Source organism: Vanellus vanellus (assembly GCF_965231255.1).
Source record: "Vanellus vanellus genome assembly, chromosome: 6".
Taxonomy (NCBI): domain Eukaryota; kingdom Metazoa; phylum Chordata; class Aves; order Charadriiformes; family Charadriidae; genus Vanellus; species Vanellus vanellus.
The window spans coordinates 60,584,368-60,598,617 of record NC_138911.1 but is presented as its reverse complement, the minus strand read 5'-3'; the positions used below and the strand labels follow the sequence as shown (position 1 = coordinate 60,598,617).

The window sequence follows — 14,250 nt, the reverse complement described above, 5'->3', positions numbered from 1 at the left end:
TGACTGCTGATTTCATTCTTTGCTCCTTGGCACAAAATTACTTGAACTGTCTGCTGATTGAGCATAGTAGCACCAGGTGTGTTTGCATACTTGATTTACATTTTATAATGTTACAGAATTTCTCTTGAAGATTTTGAAATGTGTGGTACTTTTTAAAGGACATATTAAGAAATAAAAGTAAATCTGAGGCAGTGGAGTTGCGATAGTTTGTTTGTTTTTTACATCATTCACTTTTAGTTCTGCTTATCTCTCATCAGCCAATTACTAGTGCCTTCTGTGAATCTCAGGGTGTAGCAGCATAGAAGAGCAGGGAAATGAAACTGCAGATTTGCATCCCATCAGTTAGCACAGCACTTGTTGGACTTGTTCTTCTGTGCTGGGGATGTGGTCAGTCAGGTCTAGAGAAATGACACCTAGTTGTGCAGAATTGCAGAACAGACTGATAAATAATTACCAGTATGACTTGCAACAAGGGCTGGATTATACTGCTCATTCTTTGTGTGCTGCAAGTGCATCTTTCTAATGTAATCTGTAAGATTACAATTTTTTCCTGCTAACAGGGGATAGAGCAGCAGGAAGAGGAGAATGAGGGTATCAGTGATGATGTCTTCCATAAGGGTAGTATTCTTAAAAAAGGGGGGAAACACATTCCAGCATGTGTTCTACTTCAACTGAGTTTGCCGAGAGAGAGAATCAAACTTCTGTAGTATCTTCTTACCAAAGATTTGTCTATCCAGGAAACTGGCCCAAAAAGCTGTTTCTCTACACCGATACTATTTGTCTGTACTAACTGCACTCTCTAGTCCTTCATTTAAGTAGATTAAACTACTCAATACAAAGGTGTTTACAAGAAATTGGGATTTGTTGTGACTCATTATTTAGCAGTGACTTCCTTATGTAGAAAATCTTAAAGTGGACAAAGTTGAAAATCAAGTTATTTCCTATTAGCTTATTGAGGAAGCTGGATGATGTTGCCTTCCAAAATGATAACCTTCTGATACTCAGAGCAGTGTCATTCTCTTTCCTGTTATCTTGCCAACACCTGACATTGCAAATTTAATGAGTCAATATGAAAGGGCAAAAATGCAAACATTGCTTGCAGAGAAGATGAAAACTTGTGGGTTACATGCTTGTTTTGAGACAATTCCAGCATGTTAAAACAAGTCGTTAAAGTACTGAAGGAGCAGTCATTCATACTTTTACAAAGGCTTGATCCAAAATAAGAAAATATGTGAACTTTACAATTATTTCCAAATGCTAGCTTAGTGTTTGGGTAACAAATGTAACAGATGATGTCTGAGAAGTGGACTATTCAGTGAACAGTATCTGCTTATTAGCAGCACTTTACTGTTACCTCTCCCTTAATTGACTTTGACACAGTTCATGCTGCATCACTTTATCTTCAGAACAACAGAAATATTTTAAGAAGTATTTGTGAACAATTCAGTCATTTGCTGTTTGAAGAAGGAAATCAAAATTGCCTTTCACTTGCTTTAAGTACAGGAACATTCTCAAATAACGTAATTTAAAACCAACTATGGATATTTCATTCCCTAGTAAATGTCAGAGCCAATCTGACTTGCCATATCCCAGATCTCATGACTCACGAGCAGCTCATGAGCAGCTACAGACTCTGCTTTTATGGTGTCACTTTTTGTTAAAGGAGTGCTGCAATTGCACAGCATCCATCTTTGCACAACTTCACAAAGGTATTCAGAAACAATAGTTTTGATGGGATTTTACTCATGCTAAAATCAGGACGTATAATTTAAGTTCAGTCTTTGCGCTGTGATGCTGTATGGTTGGTTTTTAATCTAGACTAAAACCATCCTCATTTGTTATTCTTCCCTTTGTAACTCCCTACTGCAGTATCTCTTGAGATGAAAAATAACATTTTATGTTTTCTGCCCTCCCTTGTCTTTATTTTACCCAACACTTCAGAAGTGGTTGATAACATCATTACAGTATCTTGAGCAGTAGTAGTTTATATGCAGATGTTTTCTGTGCTTCATCCATTCTGTTCTGCAGTCTTAGAAGTCAAAATAATTATGTAGTCAAGCAGCTTTTTGGAAGCTGCATTAAGGAGATTGACAAAGCTGATCACAATTCTTTGAAGAAATTATTTTAGTCCAGGAAATAGAAAGTGTTTTTCATTCTACTGTTAATATACAGGATAAAACTATTACCTGCTGAAGCATGCCTCAATATACCTTAAATTTAATTAAAAATAAATGAATGGGAAATACAAATATTATTTAGGTGGGTACTATAGAGTATGTTTCTACATGTCTCTGCATGTATACTAATGAAGATATAATGCTTTCAGGTTTCTGACCTAAAGAAATAATAACTAAAAATCAAACATAAAATTAATATAGGCAATAAGACTAATTTGGGTGATTATGGAGTAGAAGTTGATCAAAAGTTAAAAATCATCAAATTGCTTTAAAATGTCCCCAGAAGTTGAATACTTGTTTAAAAACAATTCTCTCAACACTTCAGCTTTGATTGGTCCAATTTTGTTTAATATAGTCATTAATGACCTGGATGAGGGGACAGAGTGTATCCTCAGCAAGTTTGCTGATGATACCAAACTGGGTGGGGTGGCTGACACCCCAGAGGGCCATGCTGCCATCCAGTGTGACCTGGGCAGAGAAGAACCTAATGAGGTTCAACAAAAGCAAGTGCAAGGTCCTGCACCTGGGGAGGAAGAATGCTGGGCACCAGTATAGGTTAGGGGCGGACCTGCTGAGAAGTAGCTCTGAGGAGAAGGATCTGGGGGTTGTGGTAGACAGTAAATTGTCCATGAACCAGCAATGTGCCCTTGTTGCTAAAAAGGCCAATGGAATCCTGGGCTGCATAGGGAAGAGTGTGGCCAGTAGGTCGAGGGAGGTCATTCTCCCCCTCTACTCTGCACTGGTGAGGCCACAACTGGAATACTATGTCCAGTTTTGGGCTCCCCAGTTCAAGAGGAACAGGGAACTGCTGGAGCGAGTCCAGCGAAGGGCAACTAAGATGATTAAGGGATTGGAGCATCTCCCTTATGAGGAAAGGCTGAGAGAGATGGGACTCTTTAGCCTGGAGAAGAGAAGGCTGAGGGGAGACCTTATTATGGCGTACAAGTATCTAAAGGGTGGGTTGAAGGAGGATGGAGCCAGGCTCTTTTCAATGGTTCCCAGTGACAGGACGAGGGGCAATGGGCACAAGTTAGAACACAGGAAGTTCCGTTCAAATACACGGAAACGCTTCTTTACGGTGAGGGTGAGAGAGCACTGGCACAGGCTGCCCAGGGAGGTTGTGGAGTCCCCTTCTCTGGAGGTTTTCAAGACCCACCTGGATGCAGTCCTGAGTAATGTGCTCTGGGCAATCCTGCTTTAGCAGGGGAGTTGGACTAGATGATCTCTAGAGGTCCCTTCCAACTCTGAAAATTCTGTGATTCTGTGCGATTTTGTGATTTTTGGTACCTTCTGAAAAAGATGCAGAGGCAAAATCTGATCTTGGGGAATGCTCGCTTCCTGCAAGTACTACTTAACATAAAAACTGGTCTTAAGAACCACCTTCTGGGTTTCTGTCAGATAAGCAGAACTTTATTTAAGAAAATTAAGGGAAATAAAGATCAGGAGAAGTATTTGTAATGAGTGACCAATCATGCATTCCTTGTAAAGAATCAATCTTACTCTAAAAATAGATTAAACAGTTTATTAATAGCCATTTGCTTAATTGCTATTCTTTGGTCTTTTATAACCAAATTTCATAGAAAATAGGGTTGAAAAAACAATTTTATTAAACTGAGAGGTTTATGTATGTTTCCACATAACTTTTTCAAACTGTGGAGTAAAAGGGGTTTATTTAAGATGTTTGCTATTTGGCCACCATATATCCTTTGTAGTTCCTAGGGTCTCAGAAGACGGATACTGCTTAACCTAAACTTAGTTGGTCATAAAATGATCTCTTGCAGTATGTGCATTTCAAGTCAGAGAAACTTTTACTGCTTCTCCCATAAACAACCTAGTAATTGTCTCTTTATATTTTAAGCTTGATATCACAGATAAGAAGGTCGAAATTCTTACTGATCTAGGAGGAGCTATTTTTATTTCCCCCACACATGCACAAAAAAAAATTAAGGCTGTTTACACTTTCACTGTCATTCAAAAATTGGTAAAACTTGAAAGCAAATGGTAGTTAAAAATATCATTTGAAATTTAGGAAATTTCTCTGTAATTCTGCAAAATCACTACACGCTAGATTTCATTTCTTTTCAATACCTTCCTTTGTCTTAATCTACCCTCGGTGTAAGGAGGTTTGCTGTGCCTAATGGATGAGTGTGACTTGTTAGAAATGGTTGTCATGATCTTTGTTATCTTTCCTCTCTTTAAATAAAATTCTGCTTACCTTACAGAATACTTAATGCAAACCTGGAGACTTTCTTCCTCTGTCATCTGCTTTGCCTTTGCATTTTTCAGTGAGGTTTCCATTATTATTAAGGCCAGTTTTGTGTTAAATGGTACTTACAGGAGGAAGTGGTGAGTACTCCTCAAGATCAGATTTTGCTATTAGATCTTTTTTGGTAGTGCCAAAATCAAAGCTGAAATGTAGGAAGGGTTTGTATGAAATGATCTTCCAGGATTGGATATTTGGAGCGGGAGGTATTTTTCTGTTGAAAATGCTTCATAACTTGTACTTCCAAGCTCCTTTGGAAAGTACTTGCCATGGAAAACTGTTCTTACTGATGCATCTAATCCACATGACTGTTCTTTTCAAGCCTGGCTGTTTTCACTAAGCACAGACTAGCTTGCATTACCTAGCTGTTGCACAAATTATCTTTCAGAGTTCCTATGAGTTCTACTTTGGGCTGATAAGACGAGATGCAGAGGAAGTATCTTTTATTAGACCAATTCTGCTTAGGTTGGAGAGGTAATACACTCATTAAGTTTAGCTGATTTAGAATGCCATAATGTTTAAGTTCAACTGTGTGCTGTTCTTCACAGGCATGCCTTTCTAAGAAATCATAAGTTACATAAAAGTTGCTTTAGATACTGCAAAAATGCAATTCCAGCATTTTTACTAAAGTTGCCTCATGCCGATTCCATTGCTCAGTTCAGTGCTTATTATCTTCCTTTTGTTGCTAGTTAAGGAAAATGCTGTCACTATATTTCACTGTATTTTTCTGCTTTGGAGTTTTAGCCTTCTGATATTTGTTTTAAGGCATTGCTATCACCATGTTCAGAAAAGCGTGCATGTAGCCTGTCACATTAGATAGCAATTATTATCAGCACCAGCAGCTTCAGATCACAAAAAACGCACAAAATGAGATACACCCAGAAAACTGAGTAGACGATCCTTCCATATCCTTTTGAAATGTGATCTCAAGGTGGTATATTTGCTTTTTGGAAGACTAGCTTACACTGAAACCAAAAATGGTGGGAAGGAGAACTGTCTGTTTTCATACTTTCATTTGTTCAGTACTAGAAACATCCTCACATCTGCACTCTACCGTTGTGTCTATATTTTGGTTAGCTGACACAGAAGTATATGTTTAATTATTTTTCAGAGCGATTGAGAAATATATTTAACATTCGTTTGGGTAAATAAAGTAACTACAATTATCGTTGATGAATTTTGAGAGTTTTGCAGAATTTTTCTATTTAAAAATAAAAACGTTAATGGTGTAAAAATTCATGGGTAAAGGATATGTGCCTTGATTTGGCAAGCATGTGCCTTGGTTTCAGTGGAACTGTTCATGTGCTTGCAGGTAGTGATAGCCTGAAATATTTAATACGTAGGAGTCCTTGAAAACTGATTTTGAGACACAGTCATAAAAAATTGTACTAGTATAAACTAAGAGTTTTGTGGATTTTTTGTTTTGTTTCATTTTTATTAAAACTACATTTTCTGAATTCTGGTTAGAGTAGGTTTTACTGTTGTTTTTTGTGTGACTGAACTACAGCTTACTTGATTTTTAAAGCTGGAGGGGAGGGGCTGGAGATCCAGTTGATAGCTGTGTAATTGGGAGTGTAGCTTTGTGAAGTAAATTGGGGCAGCGAAGGTGGGTGCTAAGCTCAGAGTCTATGGTCAGTGAAGAGAACAGAACTTCAGTGAGCCAACAAGTCCACACTGAGTAAAGAGACACCCTGGGTTAACTGGTGAGCACATCAGACCCTTTGACCTTGAATTAGGAGCTTGGAGGCCCCTCCCTACCGTGTACTATTGTCTCCCTATTTTATGATGATGTTGTAAGCAGACAAGGTGATGTTGACCTGTTTTTGCAAACCAACCTAGGAATCAGTTGCCTTCCCATGGAGCTGGAGTGTTGGGTTGTGATGTATCTCCGGCTTGAACGGTCCTTCCTACACAACTGCCACATAGTCTGGTGTGTAGGAAGACCCTGTCCACTGTACCCAAGTCTACTGAAGCTAAGAAGTAAGCAAGGCAGAGGAGGTTGGACTATATAGTCTGTCTGGGAAGCATCAACCTCATGTCTGAACCCTGACCCCTGGAGTACTATTGTTTTTATACATTAGTTAAACACATTGCATAGCCTTGTACTTGGGGGCCACGCTTTACCTGCGACAGTACTTAGTCCAGAGCTTTAGCGCTGGTCCAGTGCTACTAGATGAGTAGCAGTTGTTGTATCCTGAGTGCATTTCCAGTGTTCCTGTGATTTACAGAATGTATTTTGCATCCTGACAGATTGTAACTTTTCACAATTGGTAAACATTTGTTGATTTTTTAAAATTATTATTTATTTATTTTTAAATTTTATTTTACTCCCCCTCTGAATAAGTATGTTTTTTCTTATTTACAGGTGTTTTGATTTTTTTTTTTTCCCTTCTGGTTATGTAAATGAATTGTTAACACATAAAGGTTATACATTTGTTCATAAAGCAGTGCAGTAATGAAACGGGAATTTCTGTTACTATCAGAGGTGTGTGGCATTTTCGTCATAAATGTATTAAAAAATATGGACAAAAATTAAAAAGCAAAATGTCAGAAAAAGCAATAGTTTAATAACTGTTTAAAATTGGCAGAGCAAAGCAGAGCTGAGGCTGAATTTAAAAATGCATGGGTGTTTTTACCTTACAAAAATGCTTTACTTCCCTCGGTAAGGCATTTAAGTCTCAAAAACTAGAGAGGTGCATTTTACTGGCATAGCTTGCGTGAGAGGGTGTTTTACTGATGCTTGTTAAAGGTGTCTTTTAAAAAAACAAAACAAAAAAAAGCCTTGGTTACTCATAGCTTTGCTTATACAAGGTTTTTATTACCTCGTGCTAAATTATGTTCGGTTTCATGGGAAGTTGTTGCATGTAGTGTTTGCTTAACATACGTTTTTGGAAAAACTTAGTTGTTCTTGTCCTAATAGTTCAGTTTTTCAGTATGTTATTCAAAATACCTGTAGTGGTAATTACAGACAGCTTATCATCTCCTACACTACAGTTTATAATCTAAAGTATAAGACAGCATGACAGTTGGGCAAATTGGATTGCATTAAATTTTAATTTTTTTTTATTGCTTGGAAGGAACAGTTGTACTAAATATTTTGAGAGTATTTTATGGTTCTCTTGAGCTTTATCATGTTGAATAGTCTCATGGGTTTGGTATGACCTTTTCTAGGATTTGATGCCATATGTTCTAGTCTTTCCCATGTTTCTGCAAGAAAACCCCTTGGAATAAACAAAATTATAGTAGGCAAAGGAGAGGTCAAGGAGTTGACTCCTTGGCTTTGCCTTTTCTTCCTGATTGTGCTAGCCATAGGCTGGAGATATCCAGCTAAGGCCCTCATCTGTTTATTTGCTAGAGGCAGAAAGTGGGGGAAAGGACCACGTTGTTCTAAGGCTTTTGAGGAAAATAGTGCTCCAGTTTTTCAGTCAATAAATAATAATCTTTTTCTGACAATTCAATGGCAGTATTACTGAAGAACACGTGGCTTCCAGGAAGACTAAACATAGATTCTTCTTTCCTTCTCTTGTATATTGCCTTGAACTTCTCTGCAGAGGAAAAAAAAGGGGCACTTAATTTAGCAAGATGTTCTCTTCAAAGTCTGAATGCAAAACATTCTCATCAATACTGCTCCTAGGTTGCTTGTGCTTTCTTGGTATCTCTAATGGTGAAAGTGCTTTACAACTTTCATTCAAATGGAGCTCGGAAAAGAATATGCAAATAGGCCTATATTGGGGGGTTGTCAAGTGTTTGTTATACTAGTTAATAGGGTCTGGATGTCTGTTAGCCATGAAAATAGTGAGATTAGTCTGATCTACAGATAATGCTCGACAGTGTGAGAAGTGTGTTTGAGCTGAGCTTCTTACAGCCTGGACTGGACCAGTGGAAGGTGTTTCTGATTTGTCTTTTGAAGATGAGGAGTACATTTGTGCTACTTATAACAACCAACCTGTTATAAAAAGGATTGGGCTTGGACAGACTGAGAACGTTATGTTTAGTCTTTCTGGTCCTGGATATTTGCAATAGAACAGAGATAGTGAAGGTCTGCTGATACACCAACTCTCTGCTCCTGAAAAGTGACGTGGAAAATGTTCTGATGCCTTTTTTGTGTGCGCCTGTGTGTCTGTGTTTTGTCCTTTCCTCCTTGACAAGGAAGTTGAATCAATGTGTTTTGAGTTCAGTCGTGACCAAAGTAGTTACAATAAGACAAAACTGTTGAGCAGTAGGTCGGGGGAACTGCATTAGTTTTTACTTTGGATTTTGTCAGATACTATTGCTTAAATGAAGTTCCTATGCTGAAGCTTATTTCTCTGTGATTTGCAGAAAGAAAGGAAATGACTTGCAGAGAATCATAAAGCTAATGGACAACTTTATAACTTAAATACATTTAGCACAAACACTATATCTTGATATCAATTTGTTGGTTAAATACTTCCTTCAAGTTTACTTCATTTTATCAGTACTGTTTTCTTGTCAGACATGTGGGTGCTAGCAAACTATTTTTCATTGGTTTTATTTGTAGCAAACAATAATGGTATGCACAGCTCTTAGCATGTAGTTTTAAGTGCTGAGAAGTGCATGGTTGGTGTGTGATGCAGTCTATGGTTGTAGTGGAAAATCCTCAAAAGACAGAGAGCGACTGGGCTTTTTGTAGCTGAAGTACAAGACCAGCGGGCAGGAGGATCTGTGTTCTGTTCTCGGCTAAAACAGTCAGTCTCCTGAGATATTTTTTTTTTTTTAAGTTTAGGATTTTTGGCACGACAAGTAAAAGGAAAACAATGTTCTACTTTTTTTTTTATCAGATAACACTGAGTCTGTTAATGCTCTGTAACAAGTCAATCTGTCGCAGTGATGAGTATTGTGGATAAACCTATAAACAGAGTTTGGTGTGTCAGCACCTGAGGAGGAAGGCTGAGAGACTCCTCAAAATTCCAAACTCTTCAGTAAATTACAAATATGACATATTTTGTAGTCAAGGTATATAAATCTCATGAATGCTATTGGAAGTTAAACCAGCTGAGAAAAGGCTACACTGAAATAATTCATTAGTTTTCATGGTTATCAGTCTCTGAAATGTTATCAGCAGATTTATAAATTTGCACAGATATCTACTGCTATGAGAGAACTCTATTTAATCTTTAACTGCTGCTGTAGAGATCTGTTTCTTGTTATATCGATTATAAAATACTTAAAGCATGCTTATGGTAATTACAGCTTAGTGAAAATGAGGGCTATCTGAGATTATGTCAGTATGATTGTTCCAAAAACTGGTACATTATATCAAGAAAATTTTAAATTAATTTTATCCGGCCTACTGTGGTAACCATGAGAACGCCTTTTTGTTGTAGGTGGCTCCTTTTGGGGTTTAAAAAAAAAAAAAAGGCAAAACCCATTGGCAAAACTTCTGCAACAGGCTCTAAGAATTGTCTGTACTTGTTTCCTCCTGTCTTGCTACTGTTTTGTGCCAAAAGCTGCTGTATATTGTCGTATCACTAGCTGTCCTGTCACGTGTGCCTTTTACTGTCTGTTTCACAGCAGAGAGCTGCAGTTGAGTGGGGTGTTTTCTGTTAAGAGCATTGGATGCTGCCATCAGTGTATTGCCTGGATCCTTTATAATGAGAGTGAGTAGGAGGGTTGTTTTATTGATGTGAGTTTATCAGAAAGAGCTAAGTAGCCTGAAAAAGGAAGAGAAGCCAAAAGTGAAATACCCAGAGAGGCATGGAAACTTAAGGAGGATACAGAAGCTCACTTAAACAGGGAATGAGAAGAATTTTTCACCAAGCTTGTAGAGATGTTACTTTGAACTTGATAATTTCCATTTGTTTCTTAGATATGTTGGTGCTGCAGAATAAGGTAGAGGTAATTGCTTTTGTTATACTTGAACCTTCAGGGGTATCAGAAGCAATGTAGCTGAGCATCGTGCATCTCCTTTCATGCTACCCCTTTGGGGTGTTCTGTCTGCTTTTCTTAGCTTCCACTACCTATAAATCTGTAGTAATGCACAGGCTTAGGTACTGGGTGTAAGCACTCAGTAAAACTTTCTGGATGGAAATACTTCTCCAGTTCTTTTTCAGGGAATTCTTTTCTAGACAACCGACAGAGGAAAAGAGGGATGGGATCCTGACATGGAAGAGTGGAGAGCAAGGTGCACAAATCCCAGCAGTTCAGTAACAAGGGTCACACCAAGCTGTTTGGCACAGTTTGTGAAGGACTGTAGTTGGAACATGAAGTGTATTGCAGAGGTGGAGCATAGACAGACACAGTGTCAATTCGTGGTGTGAAGGAGATGGGGAAGAGCAGCGGAAAGTCCTAAATCTGAGGAAGAGGTAACTGTGGTAGAAGAAAATTGCAGGGAGAAGGAGATAAGTGGATTTAAAAAAAAAAAAAAAAAAAAAAAGCAAAGGTTTCCTGTTATGTGCAGTAACTCAGTCTACACAAGCCGTTAATCGCACAGCTCCCTTACTTGAAAACATGAGACTACTAGAGCAGAAATATGGAGAGGGATGTGATGAAGCTGGAAGCAGCACAGTAGTGAGGCACACCCCATGACAGTGGTGTGGGGAGATGAGCGAGGTGAAGTAGGAAGGAGTTGGAGATGAAGTTGCCATAGAAAGAAGCAAAAAAAAAAAAAACAGGAACAAGGCCAGGAGTGAGAATAACTTCCAGTGAAGACCAGAGGGGAGAGTTGTGGGGGGTTTTGGGGTGGGTTTTTTTTGTTGTTGTGGTTTAAGTGTGGGGTTTTTTTTTGTTTGGGTTTTGTTTGTTGTTTTTTCTTGCAATACAGTAGTATAGTTTATTTGTAATATGGCAGAATAGCAATTTGAAAGTAGTTAGGCAGTTATATATTCTAAATAGCCAACACTCTTCAAGACAATTAGTGTTTTACTGTAAGTGTTCAAACTGCAGCCACTGTGAATTTACTGTGACCAGAGGTAAACACTTCATCAAGCCTCTACTAGCCTCAAACTTCCAGCGGAGGGCAAGTACCTAATGAGAGCACAAACATGAGAAGACAGTCTGTCAAAGGCCTTGCAACCTGAATAGACAGGGTTGATTTGGTGATCCAAGTCAAACTTGGTTATAGTCGTGTCAGACACATTTTAGCACCAGAATTCTTATAGCAAAACCAAAGCAGGTAACTGTTATGTACACAGAAGGCCCATCTGGGATTGAGCTGTGTGCTTATATATATGTGCTGATTATGCTTCTGTATTCCTGGGTTTATGCATGTGAAGGGCTGCTTGCTCTTGTATTTATCACACTGAAATTCAGCTTATGCCAATGAGGCTAAAGCAAGAAATGTAGTGCTTTGTGAGGTGATGACACATTTCAGGGCATCTTACTGTCTTCTTCAGTTACTTTATAAGGCTGATGCAGAGAAAAACATTTTTTCTTGTTCTTATGTGTGTTTTATTTAAAGCACGTATTTTGCAGAATATTTGCGTTCACTAAATCTGTTAGCTGATATGTTTTGCTACAAAATCACCATCTTTGACCTCTGTACGATGTTGTGGTCAGTAACACTGATTTTGATCGGCAGTTAAGGAAAATCCCCATAGAAGCAGATGGAGTAAGGACTTGCCTGGGAGCAAAATGGGAAGTGTGTTACACCTGGGTTTGCTAACAGATAGTGTTGTGGATACTCTTCCGCAGGTGTGGCTGCTCCAGTACTGCAGTGGTCTGCAGTGAGTTCCATGGTCATAATCTTGTAGAATGGAGTACAGGGAAGAATGTAGATGACCATTTCAATGCAAAGAGGAGACATTCAAACTGTAAAAATGTACTGTTTGTATATGTTTAGAAATAAACTGCAGGTTTAATTATGTTAGGAGAACTTTCAGGAAAGCAAGAGGAAAATATTGCACTTTGTGCATTTCAGTGGAGGAGTTCTCTCTTCAACTTGCAGTTGAAACCGTACCTTGTTGGAATAACAGTGGTTAAGCAAATACTAATATTATTAGACTTGGATGCAGAACATTAAATATTAATATCTTTATCGGTAACTTTGGGTGACATTCATTCATGTTCCTTTTCTATTTAGGAAGGGATTGACTTTTTGGAAAGCTGCTAATTTTTCACAATGACAAATAAAATGTCAGTTAAATGTCTTCCTGTCTTTAGTGTCTGGTGCCTATTTTACTTCCTTTGTGTACTTCTCTGAACAACAAGTAATACAATAGTACAAAGATACAACAGTACAAAGTTTAAATACTGTGCTTAATTTTTATAGCCAGTAGGAATCAACTTGGTCAGCATTCATTCAAGTCCAAATGATCAGATGTTGTGGGCAATTGATAGCAAATGGAATGTCCACGTACGAGTTGGAATTACAGATGAAATGCCTGTAGGCACTGACTGGGAACATGTACCAGGTAAAATTAATACATCAGTTCCTTGTTCTTTCTGCCATTTTCTCCGTGTTGGTTTTTTTGTTGTTTTTTTTTTTCTCCTGTTGCTTTTCAAATTGGATAGCAATGCTTAAATATTTTTCTCAGCATCAAACGTGCTTACTTATAGGAAACACAGCGAAGTATTTGATAAGGCTTATCTTTTAAAGAGGACCTTGGTTTTACGTAAAAACACTAAGTAGTTAACTGAATAGAAATCTGATTTTTTTTAATGAATATTCGTTGTGTGTTATTTCAGGCTGCTGCCACTGAATTAAAAAAAATGGTACAGTTCCCTTTCAGTTAGAACTAAGGCAGTATTCCTAAGCAATGGGAGACTACTGTGTTGTGGGAAGTTCTGTATTTAAATGGGATACAACATGGGGTTCCTATCTAGATGTGGCTAACAAAAAACTAATGCTATTTTGCACATCTTTCTATTAATTCTCTGTGCTGGATGCATTCTAGATTAGGTAATTACATTTTTGCCTTGCCTGTAAATAAAACTAAACTTTAGTTGTTTGTTTCTAAATAACTGTTTATTGATGCTGTCTGCTTTTTAAAGATTTTGCACTGCGTAAATGCATGGCACTTAGTTGCTTTCTTGTGAAGAGGAAGAAACAAGAAGTACACAATGTTTATAACATTACCCATTTTTAGACAAACTAAATTGTAACTGTTGGATTATTCCCCATGTGGTAGTAAAACGCAGCAGAGGCTCCAAAAGTATGTTTTGAAGATCCTCTAATTGGTTGTTGCTTGTGGCTGTGGCCACATAACAAAATCTGTCCACGGTGTGATATCCTTATGGTCAAAGTCTGCAATTAAAAAGTGTTTTTGTTCAGCAGTGCTTCATAGGCTGAAGATGGCCTACTCTCTGATATTCTGCTTACACAGGGCCAGAAGTTCAGATTCAAATAGCATCTACTATGTTCAACTCCCCTAAAGTCAGTGTAAGGAAATAGGTAGTACTAAGTTGTCTTCTTGCCAATCCTTTTTTAGAAAGCCTCCTGCAAAACTATGTATTTCCTTGTGCCTTTTTATAATGGAGAGTTCTTCTCTAGATTAATACAAGAGTATATAAAAACTGTTACAGTCTTGCCATCTTCTCTTGATAAACTTTTCTGCAAGTGTATTTAGTATATAAGAACGCCTCTGACTATTCCCTCTTCCTGTCCAATTATCTTTAGGTTTGCAGGCTTGCCAGCTGGCTATAAGTACGAGGACTGTTTGGGCACGCTGTCCAAATGGAGATGTAGCTCGTCGATACGGCATTACTGACAAGAATCCAGCAGGAGACTACTGGAAGAAGATTCCTGGAAATGTCTCACGTTTAACAGGCAAGTTGGTTCTGTATGACAGTCCTAAACATTGTGATGTCTGCTTTGACTTCTGCCTGATGGTGCTCAAGCTGACTATATGCAGG

General features: G+C 38.1%; 1 protein-coding gene across 1 annotated transcript in view; it reads left to right on the top strand.

Annotated features, from left to right (window-relative positions):
• TECPR2 (tectonin beta-propeller repeat containing 2) overlaps window positions 1-14,250 on the top strand; it is a gene marked incomplete at its 5' end in the record, with an annotated part of 40,405 nt that overhangs the window by 23,725 nt on the left and 2,430 nt on the right. Inside the window, 2 exons of the mRNA XM_082484890.1 lie at window positions 12,668-12,809; window positions 14,015-14,164. Coding sequence (XP_082341016.1) covers window positions 12,668-12,809; window positions 14,015-14,164 — 292 coding nt within the window. The remainder of the gene's footprint in view (window positions 1-12,667; window positions 12,810-14,014; window positions 14,165-14,250) is intronic.